A 17,800-nucleotide genomic window follows, 5' to 3' on the forward strand; every position below is an offset into this window, starting at 1 on the left:
TGACCAGCAGTCATTTTACAAAAAGCTTACAGGGCTGATGTTATAGCTCAGTAGGTAGAGCTGTCAAACATTTGCAAAGTGCCATAGCTTTGATTCCCTGGCACTGAATAAAAAATAAAGGCTCTTACATTCTGATATTATGTGCTGGATTCCTTGCTGCATTGTTGTAAAATATCCATTCCTTCAGCTGTGGTCTTCCATTTTCTTGACCACAGAATACTCTTTAACTTTTCAGATTGTTACTAAATGGTGTTACATTAAAGCCCTATGTTAAATGTCTGCTTTTGACTGGACTTCATGATAACTTTGGACATGTTTTACTGTTTCAATAATGGTTTGAGCTTCTCATTGGCTACTATAAAAGAGTGATTCAGTCTTGTATTTAACTTCCTCTGTCCAGTAGTCATTCAGTCATTTCTAGTGTGTAAAATGGATAGCAGCTCAGAAATGGAAGTATTTTTTTCAGTGATGGTATTTGAACCAGTGTGCTATTACTGAGCTAAACTTGTTCCTTCTTGGTAATACTTTTTAAGTTGTATGGAAACTATTTTAACGTTTTTATTAGAAAATAATCTTTGTGCTGGGTGTAGTGGTACACACCCTTAACCCCAGAACTTGGGAGGCAGAGGCAGTTAAATCTCTTGAGACCTGCCCGGTCTGTAAAGTGAGTTCAGGACAGAAACTTTGTCTTGAAAAAAAGAAAGAAAATAATCTTTGCTCAGGCTCCATATTTGAGGTTATTATTAAAAGTTGTGCCCAAGGTATTTTGTATTAAGGTCTTGATTGATACACTCTACAGTATATGTAGTGCTTCTAGTTAAGAGTTTGAAGATGACCTTGTACTGCTAAGTGGTCATAATGGTGAGCCCTGTAACCCCAGCACTCCTGATGCAGAAGCAGTAAGACCAGACTCAGCTAGACAATGCATTTGCAGCCAATCTAGGGCACCCACATGTCTCAAAAACATAGTTTCATGGCTGGGTATGTAGTGAGTGGTACTGGCATTGTATGCATTTGGCATTGGATTCAACCCCTCCACTGCACACAAAATTTTAAAAAGTTGCTTGCTTCTTGACTGTTACTGGAATGTTTGGGTACTGGTAAGAAACAGGGCTCCATTTACCCTTGTAGCTCACTTCCTCCACCCAAAACCTTAGAATTCCTGTTTTTCTACTGCATTTGTATAAAAAAAAATTTGGCTGTCAGCTTTTTTTTTCCTTGTGATTTTTAAAATAAAAATTTCATGAACCCTAGTATGAGGTTAAAGAGTAACATGTTTGAGTGGCTGGTGGTGTCTTCTAATGAGCAACCTCATGTCCTGTGATAGTTGGGGCGTCAATATATATATTTGTCCCTTCCTGGCTTTTTCCCCTTTGCCATTTGCTTGCTAGTTGCATCACTGGAACTCAGCATCTTTGGGTTGGATTTTGAGTGATTCAATTTTATGTACCAATCAGTTTAAAGTTTAAGTCCCTGGGGATCTGGGTAACTCTAGCTTCCCCTAGTGTGGCAGAAGACTGCTTCGCGCCTAAACCCCCGCCAAGTTAATGAGATTTTGCTGACAGTAACTGATTCCTAATAGATCGATCTGTCAGCTATAATGAGGAAACCTCTACTAGGTCACTCAAACAACTATGGAGCTGCATGTAAGGAATTGTGTCAGTAATGGATGACTTCGAAATAGTGTGTGGCAGACTGAAAAGGCAGACAGCATCCGGTCTAGGGTATCTGGATCTGGCGGCTTGCACCACACTCAGGTTTACCCCGCGTTCCTCGCGAACCCGGAAGGGCCTGCCTTCAGAGGGCGGTGTTAAGAAAACGTGGCTCTTTTTGGATAGGCTCCTGTCAGTCATAAGTCTGCTCTCCACCCTGAGCCCGCCTCGGGGCTTCCCTTCCCTTCTCTCCTGAGTGTTCAGTTTAAATACCCGAACATCCCTAACGCGCTCGTCCCCACGCCCTCCGGCAATAGGTTTCATCTGGTTGGCCAGAGCTCCTGTCCGTCAGCAGTGACGCAAGGTTCGCCGGCCCAGGCCCCGCCCTCTTCCGAAAGCCCCGAAAACAATTTTAAGATGGCGGCGGCAGCGGCGCGGAAAACAATGGGGCAGGAGTGCAGGAGACAGGCCAAGGCCTGAAGCAGGCGGCGTGTGTTGGCCTGGAGTCGGGCTGAGCGGGGCCGGAGGAACACCCGCCGCCGCGCCCGAACCCTTTCCACCGCCCGCCAGGGTATGGCGCGGCCGTGAGGCGGACGGGGCCGCCAGAAGCGGAGGAGCCCTAAGTGCCAGCCGGCGCCGAGAGGCCCGGGCCCGGCCCGCGCCGCCCGCGGCCCATGGTGCTGCCCACCTGCCCCATGGCGGATTTCGCGCTGCCGCGGCACAGCGCGGTCATGGAGCGCCTCCGCCGGCGCATCGAGCTGTGCCGGCGCCACCACAGCACCTGTGAGGCCCGCTACGAGGCCGTGTCTCCCGAGCGCTTGGAGCTCGAACGCCAGCACACCTTCGCCCTGCACCAGCGCTGCATCCAGGCCAAGGCCAAGCGCGCCGGCAAGCACCGGCAGCCGCCCGCCGCCGCCCCGGCCCCGGCAGCCGCTCCGGCCCCCGCCCCGGCCCCAGCGGCCGCGCGCCTAGACGCAGCCGACGGCCCGGAGCACGGCCGCCCGGTCACGGTGAGTAAGGCAGGCTCCTGCTGCAGCAGCCCTTTCCCCACGAAAACGCCTCTCCCGGCGCGGATCGGGCCTCGGAGAACTTCCCCGGGCGCCCTCGCTTCTGGGTCTGGGTCTTGGGAGGAGGCTAACATGGCAGGGAGCTGGGCGCTTGTCATCTTCGGGAAGTGGCACTGCGGTGTATTTTGGGAAAACGTTACCGTGAGGACTTAGAGTGAAGTCGAGGCTGGAAAGGCAGGAGAAGTTTAGTTGCTGATAGGCTCTTCTAAACTTGATTGCCAACTGTTGAGAACTTCAACTTGTAACAGACCTACGTTGGAGTTGCTACGATGTAGGGCGTTCTTGCACAGTAGGCCTGGCCTCGTTTAGTTTGCAAATGTTGATTGGATCCTTGCTTCGTCTAAGGTCCGGAGCTGTAGGCAGGGTTAGGACTTTTAATATGGAAATAAGTCTCCCTTCAGTTGACAGTATCCTACGGCTTTCGAATGGAAAGTTGAAAAGCCTTTGGAAGTTTCAGTAAACTGTATGGTCTGCTTATTGAGTTGCATAAAAAGTACTCCTTTTTTAGGGAACCCTGGAATTTTGTGAACATGAGATTGTTTCTATACTATTGACAGTTCCAATTTTAAGCTACTAAGCCTGTTTAAAATCTCTGATAATATTAATAGTTGTTGAACTGGGGAAATGACGTTAGTTGTTGCTCAGCTGTGGCCTTTGGTTTTTTTAGTAACTAATCCTGAGATTTATTGGTTTGAAGTGTTGCCTCCCTGAAACTGATTTATAAAAGGGAAACGTGTGGCGGGGGGAGGGAGTGTTGCAAAATTATGGGTAATTTAAAAGTAAAAATTTACTATTTAAATTGTTCAATAATTCTAATTCATGTCTTTATTGCCTCTCACCTGGCCCATTATAATACTCTTCCCTGAGTGATTGTAAAACTCCCTAACTTTTGGTTAGACTTTCAGTCACTTAACACCCTTCCCCTTGAAATGTGAGAAACCTTTCTGCTGCTGAGGGGATAAAGTTAAGTCTTTGGTTGGCTTTTGGGACCAGTCTGACCTAACCTATCCTTCCATGTCCCCCACAGAATTATTGTTTTCATTCTTTCCCTCATTCTCTTTGCTGCCGGACAGAATACTTGGGTTCTGACCCAGCTGGTCAAGCCTTCTCGTCCCCACTTTTCTCACCTGTGAACCAAGGGTATGTTAGGCTTCTTGCCAGGTTACTTGAAGGAATCAGATGAGTATGAGGCTCATGCCCAGAGGCAGGCAAAGAAATGAGTGTGGATGCTAGGGAATTTCACAAGCCCAAAGGCTCCTTGCAGATCTTCCTCGGCATTCTTCAGAGCCCTGTCATCCTTCTGCTACAGTCCACCTTCCTTTGCTGTGAGTTTCTGAAAGCCCAGCCCACAGCAGAACCTCCTCTACCAATACAGTTATGAAATACACCTGTGTTGTTTGTTTTTAGCACATAGCCACCTATTACTTTAGCTATACTGTGTCTTGCCAGGTATGCGCTAAGCTTTTGGAGTCCATACATATTTTAGGCTGTCTGACTATTTGTCGGGTGATTGATAATTGAACTTGGTTGTGCTCTACCCAAAATGACTTAGGTGAATGGGTCACCTTTACTAATCAGACTTTTTTGAAGGAAAGATCCCCAACTCTCCCCCAACCCCTACTGGGAATTGAGCCCAGGACTTTGTACTTACTAGGTGTTTTAGATAGGGTTTCTGTTGCAATGAAGAGACACCATGACTGTGGCAATTCTTAGGAAAGAAAACATTTAGTTGGGGCTGGCTTACAGTTCGGAGGTTTATCATCATGGCAGGAAGCCTGGCAGCATGCAGGCAGACATGGTGCTGGAGAAGTAGCTGAAAATTCTACATCTGGATTGGCAGATAACAGGAAGAGAGTGACACTTGGCTTGGTTTGAGGATCTGAAATGTCAAAGCCCATCCCCAGTGACACACTTAATCCAACTTGATAGTATCAAATTAACATATGGGAGCCATTTTCATTCAAACCACCATACTAGGTAAGCTCTTTACCACCAAACCACACTGCTCGCCCTACAGAAAGTGGGTGTCATCCTGCTTAAAGTACATTATGAATGCTCATTTGAAAAAAATACACTTTTGAGCCTGGAGAGATGGCTCAGTGGTTAAAAGCACTAACTGCTTTCCCAGAAGACCAAAGTTCAGTTCCCAACACCCACATGTCAGCTCACACCTGTCTGTAACTCCAGTTCCAGGACTTCTGACACCCTCACATAAACATACAGGAAAAATGAACATATATGTACACACACACACATATTTGCCTTGAACACCTCCTAGAAAGAACATTAATTGTATTTTAATTTCTGTTTAAAACTATGGTAAAATTTTAGATTTTTACATAATTTTTATATTTTTTGTTTCTGAATCACTGGAGAAAATTTGAGTTCCCATCCAGTGTTTGTTTTTGTTTTTTGTTTTTTTTTTTTCCCATCCAGTGTTTTAAAAAGAAATGTTAGAACTTGAATTTGGCAGGTCTTGTGATCCCAGAACTCAGGAGCAGAACTCAAGGCCAGCCTGGGATATGTAGCTAGGCCAGCTAGGCTCTGTATGGAGAGCCTGTCTCAATATGTAGGAAGAGCCTGTCTTGAAGGGTGTGAAGGGGGAGGCTGGAGAGATGGCTCAGCAGTTAAGAGCACTTGCTGTAGAGAACCCAGGTTTGGTTTACAGCATCCATGTGGCAGCTAGCTATTTGTAACTCCAGTTCCAGAAGATCTAATGCCCTCTTCTGGCCTCTGAAGACACTGGGCATGTATGTGACATACAGACATACATTTACGAACAACACTCATAAAAATCCACCTACTTCTGCCTCCCATGTGCTGGGTTTAAAGAAGTGCACCACCAAGCCTAGCTAGAAAATTTTAAAAGGCATCTTAAGTCTGTCTTATCAGTAGGTCCTTTGAGTGTGAAACCCTGACCAGATGTGCCATGTCTGGTTGTTACCATGTTAAACCTTGACCTGAGTGTCTGTGAGTTTAAACTTTAGAATGGGTTAGTGTTCCTCTTTAGGGAGGAAGGACCCTTTTCACTCAAGCTGCAAGTGATGTGATTCTAGCTGAGCTGTTCAGTCTGGGGATAGAGCCCAGAAGGTAGATACCACTATGAAAACAGTGCTGATTCCATTTTAGTGGCTCTATAGAAGGGAAAAGAGGCCTTGACTCTGTAGGATTTTGACTTAGAGAGCACAGCTTTGAATTTTCTCACTACATTTTTAAGAGTTTTATGTGTGTGCATGTGGGTGGATAGGGATAGGTACATGCCACAGAATGTCTGTGGGAATTGGAAGGTAACTTGCTGAAGCTGGTTCTCCCCTTCTACTAAGTGGGTCACAGGGATTGCACTCAAGTCATCAGATTTGGTGCCAGACACCAATACTAGCTGAGCCATCTTGACAGCTCAAGAATACAGCTTTTCTGAGAAATGAAAAAGAACACCTCTTCTGATTTTTGACAATTGTGTGTTTATTTGATCTCATTCATCTTTGCAGAAGGACTGTTAATATGCCCCAGCCAGCCACTGTTAAGTAGTCACTGCACAGCCAAGCATTCCCTAACTGGCACACCTTGTGTATAACAAGATCAGATATTACTAATAAGAGTTCCCCTTTACTTGATGTTTTTTGCTTCTTAAGATAACATATACATCCACCCAACAAGGGTGGGAACACACACACCCTAACAAGAACCCAACTGCTCTGCTATTAGAGATGAGTCAGGAACAATATTTCAGGCTTTTTTGTGGCTTGGGTTTTGAGGAATAGCCTGTTAGGTTTTGTTGTTGTTGTTGTTGTTTGTAATGTGCTCTTGACCAAAAAAAAAAAAAAAAAAAGCTAGTATTCTACCTTTTCGTGTTGGTTTTTGTGTTGAGAGTGTGTATATGCACAGATGTTGGAATGTTACAGTTCCAGTGTAAATACCAAAGGACAACTTTCAGGAGTTGTTTCTCCTGCCATGTGGGTTGCAAAGAACAAACTCAGATTGCCAGGCTGTGAGCAAGCCCCTTTTGCTCACTATAGTATCTTGTTGGCTCCAAATACTAGTATTCTAATGTCAGGATTGCCTTCTTTTTATCAGGCTTGCTAAATTATAGAAAATTATTCACCCACTTCTAAAAACCTTCATTTTGTGAGTGAAAATAGTCTTTTATAGTAGCATGGATAGTTTATTTCTATAATAAAGTGCTATAAAAGTTAATTCTGAGTTTTTTCTATGGACTTGAGTTAGACTTTTGCTACTAAGTCAAGAGGAACTTACCCTGAGTGGTTGTGACAGTTGATAAAAATGTTGACAGTTACTTTGCAGTCTATTCATCCATCCCTGAAGCTGCTTTCTCTACCTCATTTAGTTTTGAGCAACTCCTCTCCTTTAACTTATTTGTTTTGTTTGTTTGGTCTCATTTGATTTTTTGAGACAAGGTCTCACTAGAAACCATGCTGGCCTGGAATTCAGAGATCCATCTGCCTCTGCCACCTGTGTGCTGTGGTTACAGGTGTGAACCACTATACCCAGCTAACTTGTCATTTGTGGGGAAGCACTACATCAATAGAACAAAGAATACTTTGTGCCAAGGGGTGATCGCACATGCCTTTAATCCCAGTACTGGGGGTGGGGGTAGGGGGATGGGGGGTTGCAGAGGCAGGTGGATCTCTGAGTTTGAGGTCACCCTGGTCTACAAAATGTGTTCCAGGACAGTCAGAGCTACATAGAGAAACCTGGTCTTGGGGGGGGGGGGATACTTTGCTTTGATTGACCTGTTGTCACCTTTGGGCTCCAGTTGCCTTGTCATTTGTACATTGCTTCCCCTCCCAAATTCCCACTCCGCTTTGTTCTGTAAACCCCCTGATGATTCACACTTCTCTACTCCTAGTTACCCAGTGTGTACTGTCCAAGAGAAAGACTGGAAATTCATGTAAGAATTATATATACCAGTAAATCAATTCAAAGAGTACATTTTTTTGCCGTGGCAGTGGTGGTGCATGCCTTTAATCCCATCACTTGGAGGCAGAGGCAGGCAGATCTCTGAGTTCAAAGCCAGTCTGATCTACAGAGAAGCATGTTTCCAAAAAAAAAAAAAAAAAAAAAAAAAAAAAAAAATCTAAGCATAAAGAAACCACTGTACTGTTGTACTGTGGTGGAGTGAGGGGAACAGTCTTCTGTTTTTAAAGATGACTGATGTGGCTTCAGGATCCCATTTTTCCCCTGAGGCCTCCTACCCTCTTCTGTGATGCTCATCATTTCCTTCCGCAGCAGGCCTTTCCCTTTAGTTTGAGAACAAGAGCACACACTCTCTGCACCCAGTCTTTTCTCTTGTGCTTTCTCACTCTCAAACTCACATTCTGTGTTCTTCCTTCCCTTTGCCCTTCCCACCTGAACTAATGCCCATTGTTGTCTGTTGTTTGCCCCTCCTACTTTTCTGAACTTGCCCCATTAAAGGACACCAAAGATGGTATTGCCAAATTCAGTGGTTTCTTAGTCATCATTCCTGACTTCCTCCTCTGAAAGACTCTTAGCTCTGTTCTTTTCTGATTTTCTTTCCAGCTCTCACTCTGTGTGTGTGTGTGTGTGTGTGTGTGTGTGTTTCTGTCTCCTTCCTGTTTTCCCTGTAACAAATACTTGAGCTCCTACTGTGTAGGTTGGAGTGCTCTAGGTACTAGAAATATACCTGTGAAAAGACAAATTAAAATTCCGGCTGCTATGGAGAGAAAGGACCAGTGGCTTTAAAAGTTAATTCTGCCTAGGTGTGTTGATGGGCACTTATGAGCCCAGCTGCTCAGAAGGCTGAAAGGAGGGTCTCCAGTTTGAGACCAGCCAGATATGATAATTAATGAGACCCTATTTCAAAATAGATAAATGTACTTATTTATTTAGAAGACAGTGTCTCACTGTGTAGCCTGGCGCTCAAGGAATCCACTTGCCTCTTTCTCCTGAGTGCTGGGGTTAGAGGCATGTGCTACCACACCACCAAGATGTGCTGTTCTTATTTGGGCCTAAAAGGAGACCATTGGCTAGCTGGAAGTCTTGGGAAAGAACATTCCAGATAGGCCCACCTGCACAAATTTCCTGGATGTGCGAGGAAAGGTCAGTGTCAGGAAGGTAGACAGCTGGCTAGGTTTCCGTAAGCCTGGACAGAAGTCAGGTTCCTTGGAAAGTGGTAAGCAGTAGGGGTTGAAACAGAAACACAGTCTGGCTTTTCTTCAGGGTTTTATTTTAAAATTTTTACTACATTTATTTATTTACTGTATGGGTGAGAGTACATGGATTCAATGGCAATTCTTTCTATCATGCTGCACCCAGGGGAACTCACGTTACCAGGCTTGGTGACAGTATCTTTTACCTGCTGAGCCATCTAATTGGCTTTGATTGATTGATTGATTGATTGATTGATTGATTGATTGATTGATCCTCAAGAACATCTTGGTGCCAGGTGGAGGATATTTGTGGTTGGTTAACAGTTCCTCAAGGCAAAAACACAGGTCTGGGTTGCTAGACTAGATATTTGACCATGTCAAGAAATGGACATTCTTCAGTTGGCTTAAGAAAAATGGTGGGAGAGGGAGTGGGCTGGAGATGGCCCACAGTTACTGCTATTGTAAAGGACCCAGGTTTGAGTCCCAGCACTCACATGATAGTTCACAACTACCATAAAACGTATTCCAGTGATTCTGAGGCCCTCTTCTGACACCTGTGGGCAGTGCATGGATGTGGTGCATGTATATGTATTCACACATACACACACACACACACACACACACACACACACACACAGGCAAAACACTCATACACATAAAATAAAATTAAATTTATAAAAAAGAAAGAAAACTTGGGACTGAAAGTATAAATCAATGGTAGAACATTAGCACAAGCATGGCCCTGAATTGAGTTCCCAGCTCTTCAACAGAAAGGAAAGATTGATTTAGGGAGAACCGGGTCTCATGTAGTCCAATATGTCTGTAGAGCTAACATTGGCTCTAAATTCCATACCCTTTGCCTCTACAGGCACCACACCTGACTTTTTTCCTTCCAGATTTCTTTTATGTGTATGCTTATGAACACATGTATGCAGGTGCCAGAGGAGAGTGTCAGAACCACTGGAGCTTGAGTTACAGTTTCAGTCCCCAAACATGGGGCTAGGAGTAGAATTTTGGTCCTCCATAACAGAGGCAAGTACTCTTAATCACTGAGCATCTCTCCAGCAAATGTGAGAGATCTCACTTATGCTCCAAAGTGCAGATATTATAGACATGCAGTATTATACCTGATTCTTTTTTGCACATTTAGAAAAATATGAATGTTAATAGGTAACCATCCCCTCAATTTTTTAAATAAATATTTAAATAAATAAAAAATATTTAAATAAATATTTTTTCCTAAGTAATGTCATTGATTCTTTTCTGACTTTGTATGTTACATATAATTATAATTTTCATGTTTCCAAGCAAGATCCATATTTTTGCCAGTCTGTTGTCTGTCCATTCTCACATTTATTTCCAACATATCTAAAATGGACTTCTTTCCTACCACACCTCACATGTCTTGTATTCAGTCAGTTATACAAGCCCACTTAGCTACCTGTATTCCTTTCCCTTGCGTCCAGCTTTCAGGTGCTTGTTCTTTCAACACCAGTACTAATGCCTGATGAGAACAGAAGACAAAGTTGTGTCAAGGGTGGTAAAGCCTGTGGGACTATTGGGGAAGGGATGCCTCTTGAGTGCAGTTTGGAGCACTTGAAAGGGACTGGCTTGTCAGATGAGTCTTGATTTAGCCTTGATTTTTCAAGGGTTCTATGGAGCTCCGATTTTGTTGCCTGTTTAAGAAGTTCTAGGGCCTAGTGAGATGGCTTGGTGGCTCAGTGATAGAACACACCAATAGGATCTAGGTTTGATGATCCTCAGCACCACACACACATATAGAAACTGGAGGGAAATGCTTGGGAGACAATGGGCTACACAAATGTAATCAACTTTCATTATTTAGGTCATTGCAAACTATAACATGCTAATATACCCATGAGACCTGCACACTTACCAAAAAGCATCTAATAGGACTTTGATTTCTTTAGGAAACTAAGATCTATTTAATTTATTTTTGTGTATGTGTTTAAGACTGTGAGCATATGCCATATGTATGTGGGTGCCTGTAGAGGCCAAAAGAAGGTATTGGATATTCTGGGACTGGATTTAACGCATGGAAACTTACTTTAGGTTCTGTGGAAGAGTAGCAAGCTCTCTTAACCATTGAACCATCTCTAGCCCCTGGACTATGTCATCTTGAAGCACTCTGAACCCCATAACCCTTGACATTCTAGACTAGCACGCTACTCCTGAGCTCCTGAGCTGCATCCCTAGCCTTCTCACAACTTTAAGTTAACCCTCAAACTTCTTTTCTGTTTGAGTTAAGGTATCACTATGTAGCTGTGGCTGGTAGGGAACTCAGAGATCCATCTGCCTCTGCCTCCCAAGTGGTGGAACTAAAGCACCACTATGCATGCCTAATCAAACCTCTAAAATTGTCATCTTAAGCTCTTAAACATATTAGAAACTAAATGAAGGATAGATCAAAGGTTTGGTATTAAGAGCACTGGCTACTGTTCCTGAAGACCCAAGTTTGGTTCTTAGCACCCACATGGTGACTCAGCACCTTCTGTACTGCCAGTTGCTGGGAATCCAGTGCCCTGTCTTGGCTTCTTCCAGGACCAGGCATACATATGTGCACAGACATACATGCCATCAAAGCAACCATTCACATAACACTTTTTTAAAAAGCTTAAATATGCCGCCGCCGGTGGTGGTGGTGGTCCATACCTTTAATCCCAGCACTTAGGAGAGGGAGGCAAAGACTAGATCTCTGTGAGTTCAAGGTCAACCTGGTTTATGGAACTAGTTGCAGGACAGTTAGGACTGTTATATAGAGAGTCTTGTCTTGAACAACCAAAACAATAAAAATAATTAATAAGCAAAAATTTAAAACTTAAATATTTTAGATCAATTTTATACTGAATTAGCATAATTCACTTTTAAGTGAAAAAATGAAATAAAAATTGTATGAACAGCCTTATATATGCTACATGCTTAATATAAATTGGCTACTTTAGAAAGTGAAATGGTTAAACATGCTATTTATAGTTGCAAGGAATTTAACTTCCAGGGAATTTATAAATATTAACATTTAAAAATAAAATGGTTACATCACTTTTTAAATGGAGCCAGTAAACGTCTTAGTAGTATGCTATCTTTTAATAACCATTTAGAGAATGCTTTACTTTTAAGCTGGCACTGGTGGTGTACACCTTTAGTCCCATCATTCAGGAGGCAGAAGCAGGAAGATCTCTCTGGTTTCAAGGCCGGCATGGTCTACAAAGCGAGTTCCAGGACTGCCAGTGCTATTATATATAGAGAAACCTTGTCTCAAAAAAAGAAAAAAAAAAAAGCTAGGGCTAGAAGCCCTGGGTTCAATCCCCTGTACCACACATACACACGCTGGAGGGAAACACTAAAACTCTGAAGTTCAGTTTATAGATTTATTTCTGTCACTGAGAAATATGGCAGAGTGGTCAATAAAAAGATTTTCATGCACATTATGTTAAAAATACATGCATGGAGTCAGTGTGAAATGTAAAAGAAATGTAAGTTCTAAGAGAAAAAGTAACGATTCAAAGGTTTTTTTTTGTTATTGTTGTTTAGTGATTAATTCACTTCTACTCCATGCACATTGGTGTTTTGCCTATATGTTTATCTGTGTAAGGATGTTGGGTCCCCTAGAACTGATACAAACATCTGTGAGCTGTCATGTAGGCACTGGGAACTGAACCCAGGTCCTCTGGAACAGCAGCCAGTGCTCCTAATCATTGAGCCATCTGTCCAGCCCCAGAATCTAGATCTTTAATGAAAAGGACTCTGGAAGGAAGAGTGAAAGGGGAGAGAAGTGAGGAGGTCAAGGGAGCAGTGACAATGGTCAGAGCAGATTTTAGACATGTGTGACTGTCATGATAACCCAGTGTTTTGTACCAATAATGCTTCTAATTACCGAGGAATAAGTGTGGACATGCATGAGTGTCTGTGTGCCTCATCTATCTCTTAAGTTGCATTATAATGATGTAGTATGTAAAGGACAGGTTCTCTATATAGACTTGGCTGTCCTGGATCTCTCCCTCTATAGACCAGCCTAGCTCAAAACTCACAGAAATCCACCTCTTTTTGCCTCTGAGTGTTGGGATTGAAGGTGTGTGCCGCCGCCGCCGCCGCCACCCAGGTAAAACAGATTTTTTTTTTTTTTCAAGATAGGGTTTCACTGTATAATGCACACTGTTAATAGCATCAGAAAATAGCTCACTGTTTCTGCTGTTCTCCATACTCAATGTGATTTTGTCCCTGCTTCCCAATGTCACCAGAGAAAAGCTGGGATTACATATGTATGCCACCACATCTGTCTGTGTACATGCATTTTGGAGGTGAAAGGCTTGCACAGCAAGTTTCTTTATCCAATGTGTCATTTGCCAGCTCTGGAATAGTATTTTTTTTTATATGTATGATGTTTTGCCTGCATGTGTGTACTGTGTGTGGCTGGTGTCCAAAAAATCAGAAGAGGGTGTCAAATCCCCTACAACTAGAGTTACAGGCAGTTGTGAACCACCATGTGGGTTCTGGAAAAAAGATTAGGGTTCTCTACAAAAACAACATCTTACCTATTGAGCCATCTTTTCAGGCCCTGGAATATTTCCTTGTTGTTGTTGTTATGGGTTTTTTTGAGACAGGGTTTCTTTGTGTAGACTTGGCTGTTCTGGAACTCGCTCTGTAGACCATGCTGGCCTCAAACTCCCCATAAATCCCAGGATTTGTAAGCGAAGTAGGAGGTTGAAATCCTACTCAGCTGAGGGCACAGCAAGATATTGACTAGGACACAGCACAGTAGCACAGTGTCTGCCTCACAAACACGGTGCCTGCAGTTCAATTCCCAGAATCGCCAAAACCAAATAAAAGGGACAAAAGTGTTGTCCAGGGCCTTGTCTTGTTAGGAAAGGACTCTACACTCAGCTACATCATCAGCACTGTAATTTATTTATTTTTTTTAAGTAAGTTTCCAACAATATCAAAGGTGAGAACTGGGGACTGGAGAGACAGTTCAGCAGTCAAGAGCACTGGCTGCTCTTCCAAAGAATCCAAGTTCAATTCCCAACTGTAACTCCTGGTCTAGGTGATCTGACATCCTCTTTTGGCCTCTACAGGCCCTGTGTGCATATTATATACTTGCAGGCTAAACATCCATACTCATTAAAAATAAAGAAAGCCTGGAGCTGTGGGAATTCACTTCTGGGGTGAGTTGACCCTAGGGCTTCAAAGTGTGTGTGGGGTTGGTTTTAGTTTTTAGACAGGACCTTCCCATGTAACCAGTCCTTTTTTTTTTTTTTTTTTTTTTTTTTTTTTTTTTAAGCTTTATTGATCCCTGAAAGGGATTAATGCCAAGGAATGAATGGTCCTTATGCCCCTGTCCTGGGGGACAGATGGACAAAACGGTGTAGGATGAGCCACAGTCTCTCATGGCTCCTCCAGTCCTGGCTGTTTCCATCCCAAGGCTAATAATCATAATCACCGAATAGCCCTGACCCTGGGAAACAGGCACCTGGGTCAGGCTCAGAACTCCCAGCCTGCGTGGCTCTCTAAGGACCAGGGCTGAGCAGTTAGTTCATCCCCTGGCCATGAGACATTCAACGAAGGGCTGGTCCCAGACCAGACTTTTCCCCAAGGCCGGAGGCAATGAAGGCAGGAACAGAGCTGCGGGCTTGGGAGTGCCTGCTGGCTGAAAAGTCTTCAAGATTTGGGGCCCATGGCTGGAGTTTATCCTGCCTGCTGAGTCAGGGAGAGGAGGGCCAGGAACACCCAAACGGATCAGGTGAGGCGGACATTGCAGAGCCCCCCTTCCTTGAGCTTGAAGTAGAAGAACTTCTCCAGGGCACTGGCACAACGACAATATTCACTGTCTGGGGGATTGTACTTCCGGCAGTTGGCAATGACCCGCTGCAGGTCAGCTACAAAAAGCTTCCGGGTCACGTAGTAGCGACTTCTCAACCGTTCTGTCATGGTCTTCAGGTCAATGGGGAAGCGGATAACCTCGTAGTAGTTGGGGGCCTCTGATTTCTTCACAAGTTCCATGAAGGGCCAGGCACTGGGGTGTGACTTGATCTGAGCCAGCAGGTTTTTGAGGGTTGTGTATAGCTGATAGGGTCCTTCAGCTCCTTGCCTTTCTCCTTTCGCAAGGGCTTCCAGCCTGTCTCTCGAATGCCAAGGACACTCTCCACAGGAATCTGCCTCACTCCCTCCTTGAAGCAGCTGAGTCCAGGGTAGACCTTTCGGATCTGTGCCTGTTTGCGCTCAATCAATTTCTTGATCTCCTTCTGTTTCTTGACGATGTGGGACAGCTCTGTGTAGGGAATCCGGGGATTCAGCTCACACTCCATCAGGGTTGCTCCTTCATAGTCCTTGATGTAACCCAGGTGCTCTTGGGCACCTTGATGTCCTTGGAGAAGCCCTGCTTTTTGAAGTAGCCAATGGCATATTCGTCAGCATAGGTGAGAAAGTAAAGGATGCTGTGTTTGTGTGGTACTCCTTTAGGTGGTTCATCAGATGCATGCCATAACCCTTGACAATTTCCGTGAATCCCTGAGTGGGGAACATTCGGAAGCAAATCCCACCGATGACACGCCCATCCTTGATCAAGGCCAGGGTCTTATGCTTCGGTCAAAGACCAGGCGAGCAATATATTCCTTGGGCATTCGTGGCAGCTGGTGGGAAAAGACATTCTGCAGCCCCACAAGCCAGAACAGCACCCTCCGGTTGGCCTTGGGTGTCAGAGAGTTGCCAATGACATGGAATTCGATAATGCCTCGCCGTTCTTCCAGGCGAGCTGTTTCATCTCGAGCTGCATTGGCTGAGAGTAGGCTCGTCTTAGGCCCTAGCATGGCAGTGGGGTCAGTGATGGTCAGCATGACCTCGTTGACCAGCTCCATGGAGATGTCACCCATCACACGGAGCCGCTTAGCATCCTCCAGCGTGAGGTTCTCAGGAAGCTTCCTCTTCTCTCCTGGCATGGGCTCAGCCCCTGTAGAATCCAGGCTCAGGGAGCTGTTGCTGCCTCCACCCATGGAGGGACTAAAGATGGGGGTACTGGGAACAACAGCTGCACTGACTGTTGCTACAAGGGAAAAGGAATCAAGGGCAGAGAGTGAAGGGTGTGGCAGGGTCTTCAGAAGGATCAGGCCCTATCTGAGCCCCAAGGTATTTTCCCACTGCTACCACCCTCCATCACTCTATTATCCCAGAGGCAGTAGGCCAGCCAGGATGACCAAGCAGCCCCTGCAGAGCTACTGTGTAACATACCCCATGTAACCAGTCTTAAACCCCATGAGTTCTAGGATTACAAATCTGTATTGTTACCCCCAACTTGTTTTTCTGTTTTGTTTTTTTTTTGGGGGGGGTTGTATGCTTATGAGACAGGTTTTCTCTGTGTAGCCCTGGCTGTCCTGGAACTTGCTCCGTAGACCAGGCTGGCCTCAAACTTGGAGAGCCACCTGCCTCTGCCTCCTAAGGGCTGGGATTAAAGGTGTTCACCACCACCTGACTCCTTTAATTATCTTAAAATAATTTTGAGTTCCAGGACAGCCTCCAAAGCTACAGAGAAACCCTGTCTCAAAAAAAAAAAAAAAAAAAAAAAAAAAAAAACAAAAAGACTGGTTTTAGCAATGGTTAAAATAGTTCAAATAAGAGAAGCTTATTACCTGGCAGGAGAGATACCATAATCCCAGGGCGAGGCTTACACATTGCATTCCAGATGTGCTGACCCCTTCGATTTCCCCAAATGTGGGAAATTCGACTGCATAATTTGTGGTAGTGGTGGTGCTGCTGGATGTAGCAAGTGAATGAGATGAAGAAAGACTATGGGGTGTGTACCTCGGTGATAAAGTGCTTGTTTGGTGTGTAAAGAAGTCCTGTTGACTCCCCACCAACATTAAGAAATAGCTGGGCATAGTGGTGCACTCCTTTATTCCCAGCACTTGGCAGGTGGATCTCTGAATTCCAGGCCATTCTGATCTACATAGACTTGAGGTGGATGGATGGATAAAAGAGAAAAGTTAGAGGTACATGACAGGAGGATGGTGGAAACCACCTTTGATGCAAAGGGACTCTGTCTTTTGCTTGTATAACTGGCTGGCTAGTAGTGACATCCTCTAGAAGATGAGAACAAGGAGAGGACAGTGTAGGACTAGACTCCATCTTCAGATGTCTGTGCCAGTGGTAGTCGTGCAGGTAGGTAGAGGGGGAAACAAAAAGTCTGCAAAGATGGATGGGCTGGAGACAGCACATTCTGTCACCTGTATTTACCACATGCTCCTCACTGTCCCAGAGATGGGGTATGGGAGTGCTCATCATTCTCTTGGTACCCATTTACACAGAGTCAATGAGGAACTAGGAGAGCCCTATTGTGGGGAGGTGGTGGTGGTGGGGTGACAGATGAGTCACTCTGAAAGGATCAGAGGAAGAGCTGTCCTGAGCAAAAAAGAAGAGTGAGGTGCCAGAACCCTGTGGCAGGAATGAGCCTGCAATTTTGAGGACTTGGAAGGCTGATGGGGTGCACTGTGGAAGCAGGAAAGGTGATGGAGAGGCAGCTGCTAACTCAGCATTCCAGCCTCTGGGCAGCTGGATTTGTTCTGGTGTGATGGTCAGCCCTGAGAGCATGACAACAGGGGGGGACTAGGTGTGATCTTTTGGGTGACAGTGTAGTGGGAACAGAGGAGAGCACTATAATAATACTGTCTCAGAAAAAAGCAACTGGAAGAGTTGATACTAAAGTAAGACCATAGACAGGAATGTTAGGAAGAGCGGCAAATATATAGAATCATTAGCTGGCAGATGATGTGGGGCATGGATGACAGAGAGATGAAGGGCTGAAAGTGTGGTCTGTGTTTAACAGCATGCAAGCCCACATCCAGTACATTCCCCGAGTGGGATTGGAATGGAGGCTACCTTACAGAGGACCTGAGGGATGCAATGGGTGATATTTGGCGAGAGAGGCAAAGGAGAGGAAGGAGGA

General features: G+C 44.7%; 2 protein-coding genes and 1 pseudogene across 2 annotated transcripts in view; 2 read left to right on the forward strand and 1 right to left on the reverse strand.

The window, feature by feature from the left end:
• Nucleotides 1-2,018: 2,018 nt before the first annotated feature.
• Maml1 (mastermind like transcriptional coactivator 1) overlaps nt 2,019-17,800 on the forward strand; it is a 32,209-nt gene continuing 16,427 nt past the window's right edge. The window contains exon 1 of the mRNA XM_051180772.1: nt 2,019-2,662. Coding sequence (XP_051036729.1) covers nt 2,327-2,662 — 336 coding nt within the window. The 5' untranslated portion in view covers nt 2,019-2,326. The remainder of the gene's footprint in view (nt 2,663-17,800) is intronic.
• LOC127219349 (histone acetyltransferase KAT2A-like) lies at nt 14,787-15,351 on the reverse strand. The gene has a single exon (XM_051180812.1). The coding sequence runs from the start codon at nt 15,168-15,170 to the stop codon at nt 14,853-14,855; it is 318 nt and encodes a 105-aa protein (XP_051036769.1). The 5' UTR covers nt 15,171-15,351; the 3' UTR covers nt 14,787-14,852.
• Nucleotides 16,480-16,614, forward strand: LOC127219893 (uncharacterized; annotated as a pseudogene).

The sequence above is a fragment of the Phodopus roborovskii genome, unplaced genomic scaffold (genome assembly GCF_943737965.1).
Source record: "Phodopus roborovskii unplaced genomic scaffold, PHOROB, whole genome shotgun sequence".
NCBI classification, from domain to species: Eukaryota; Metazoa; Chordata; class Mammalia; order Rodentia; family Cricetidae; genus Phodopus; species Phodopus roborovskii.

Bases quoted from the DNA above. Each gene is read 5' to 3' on its own strand.
- LOC127219349 (XM_051180812.1), bottom strand. From the start codon at position 15,170: ATGGAGTGTGAGCTGAATCCCCGGATTCCCTACACAGAGCTGTCCCAC.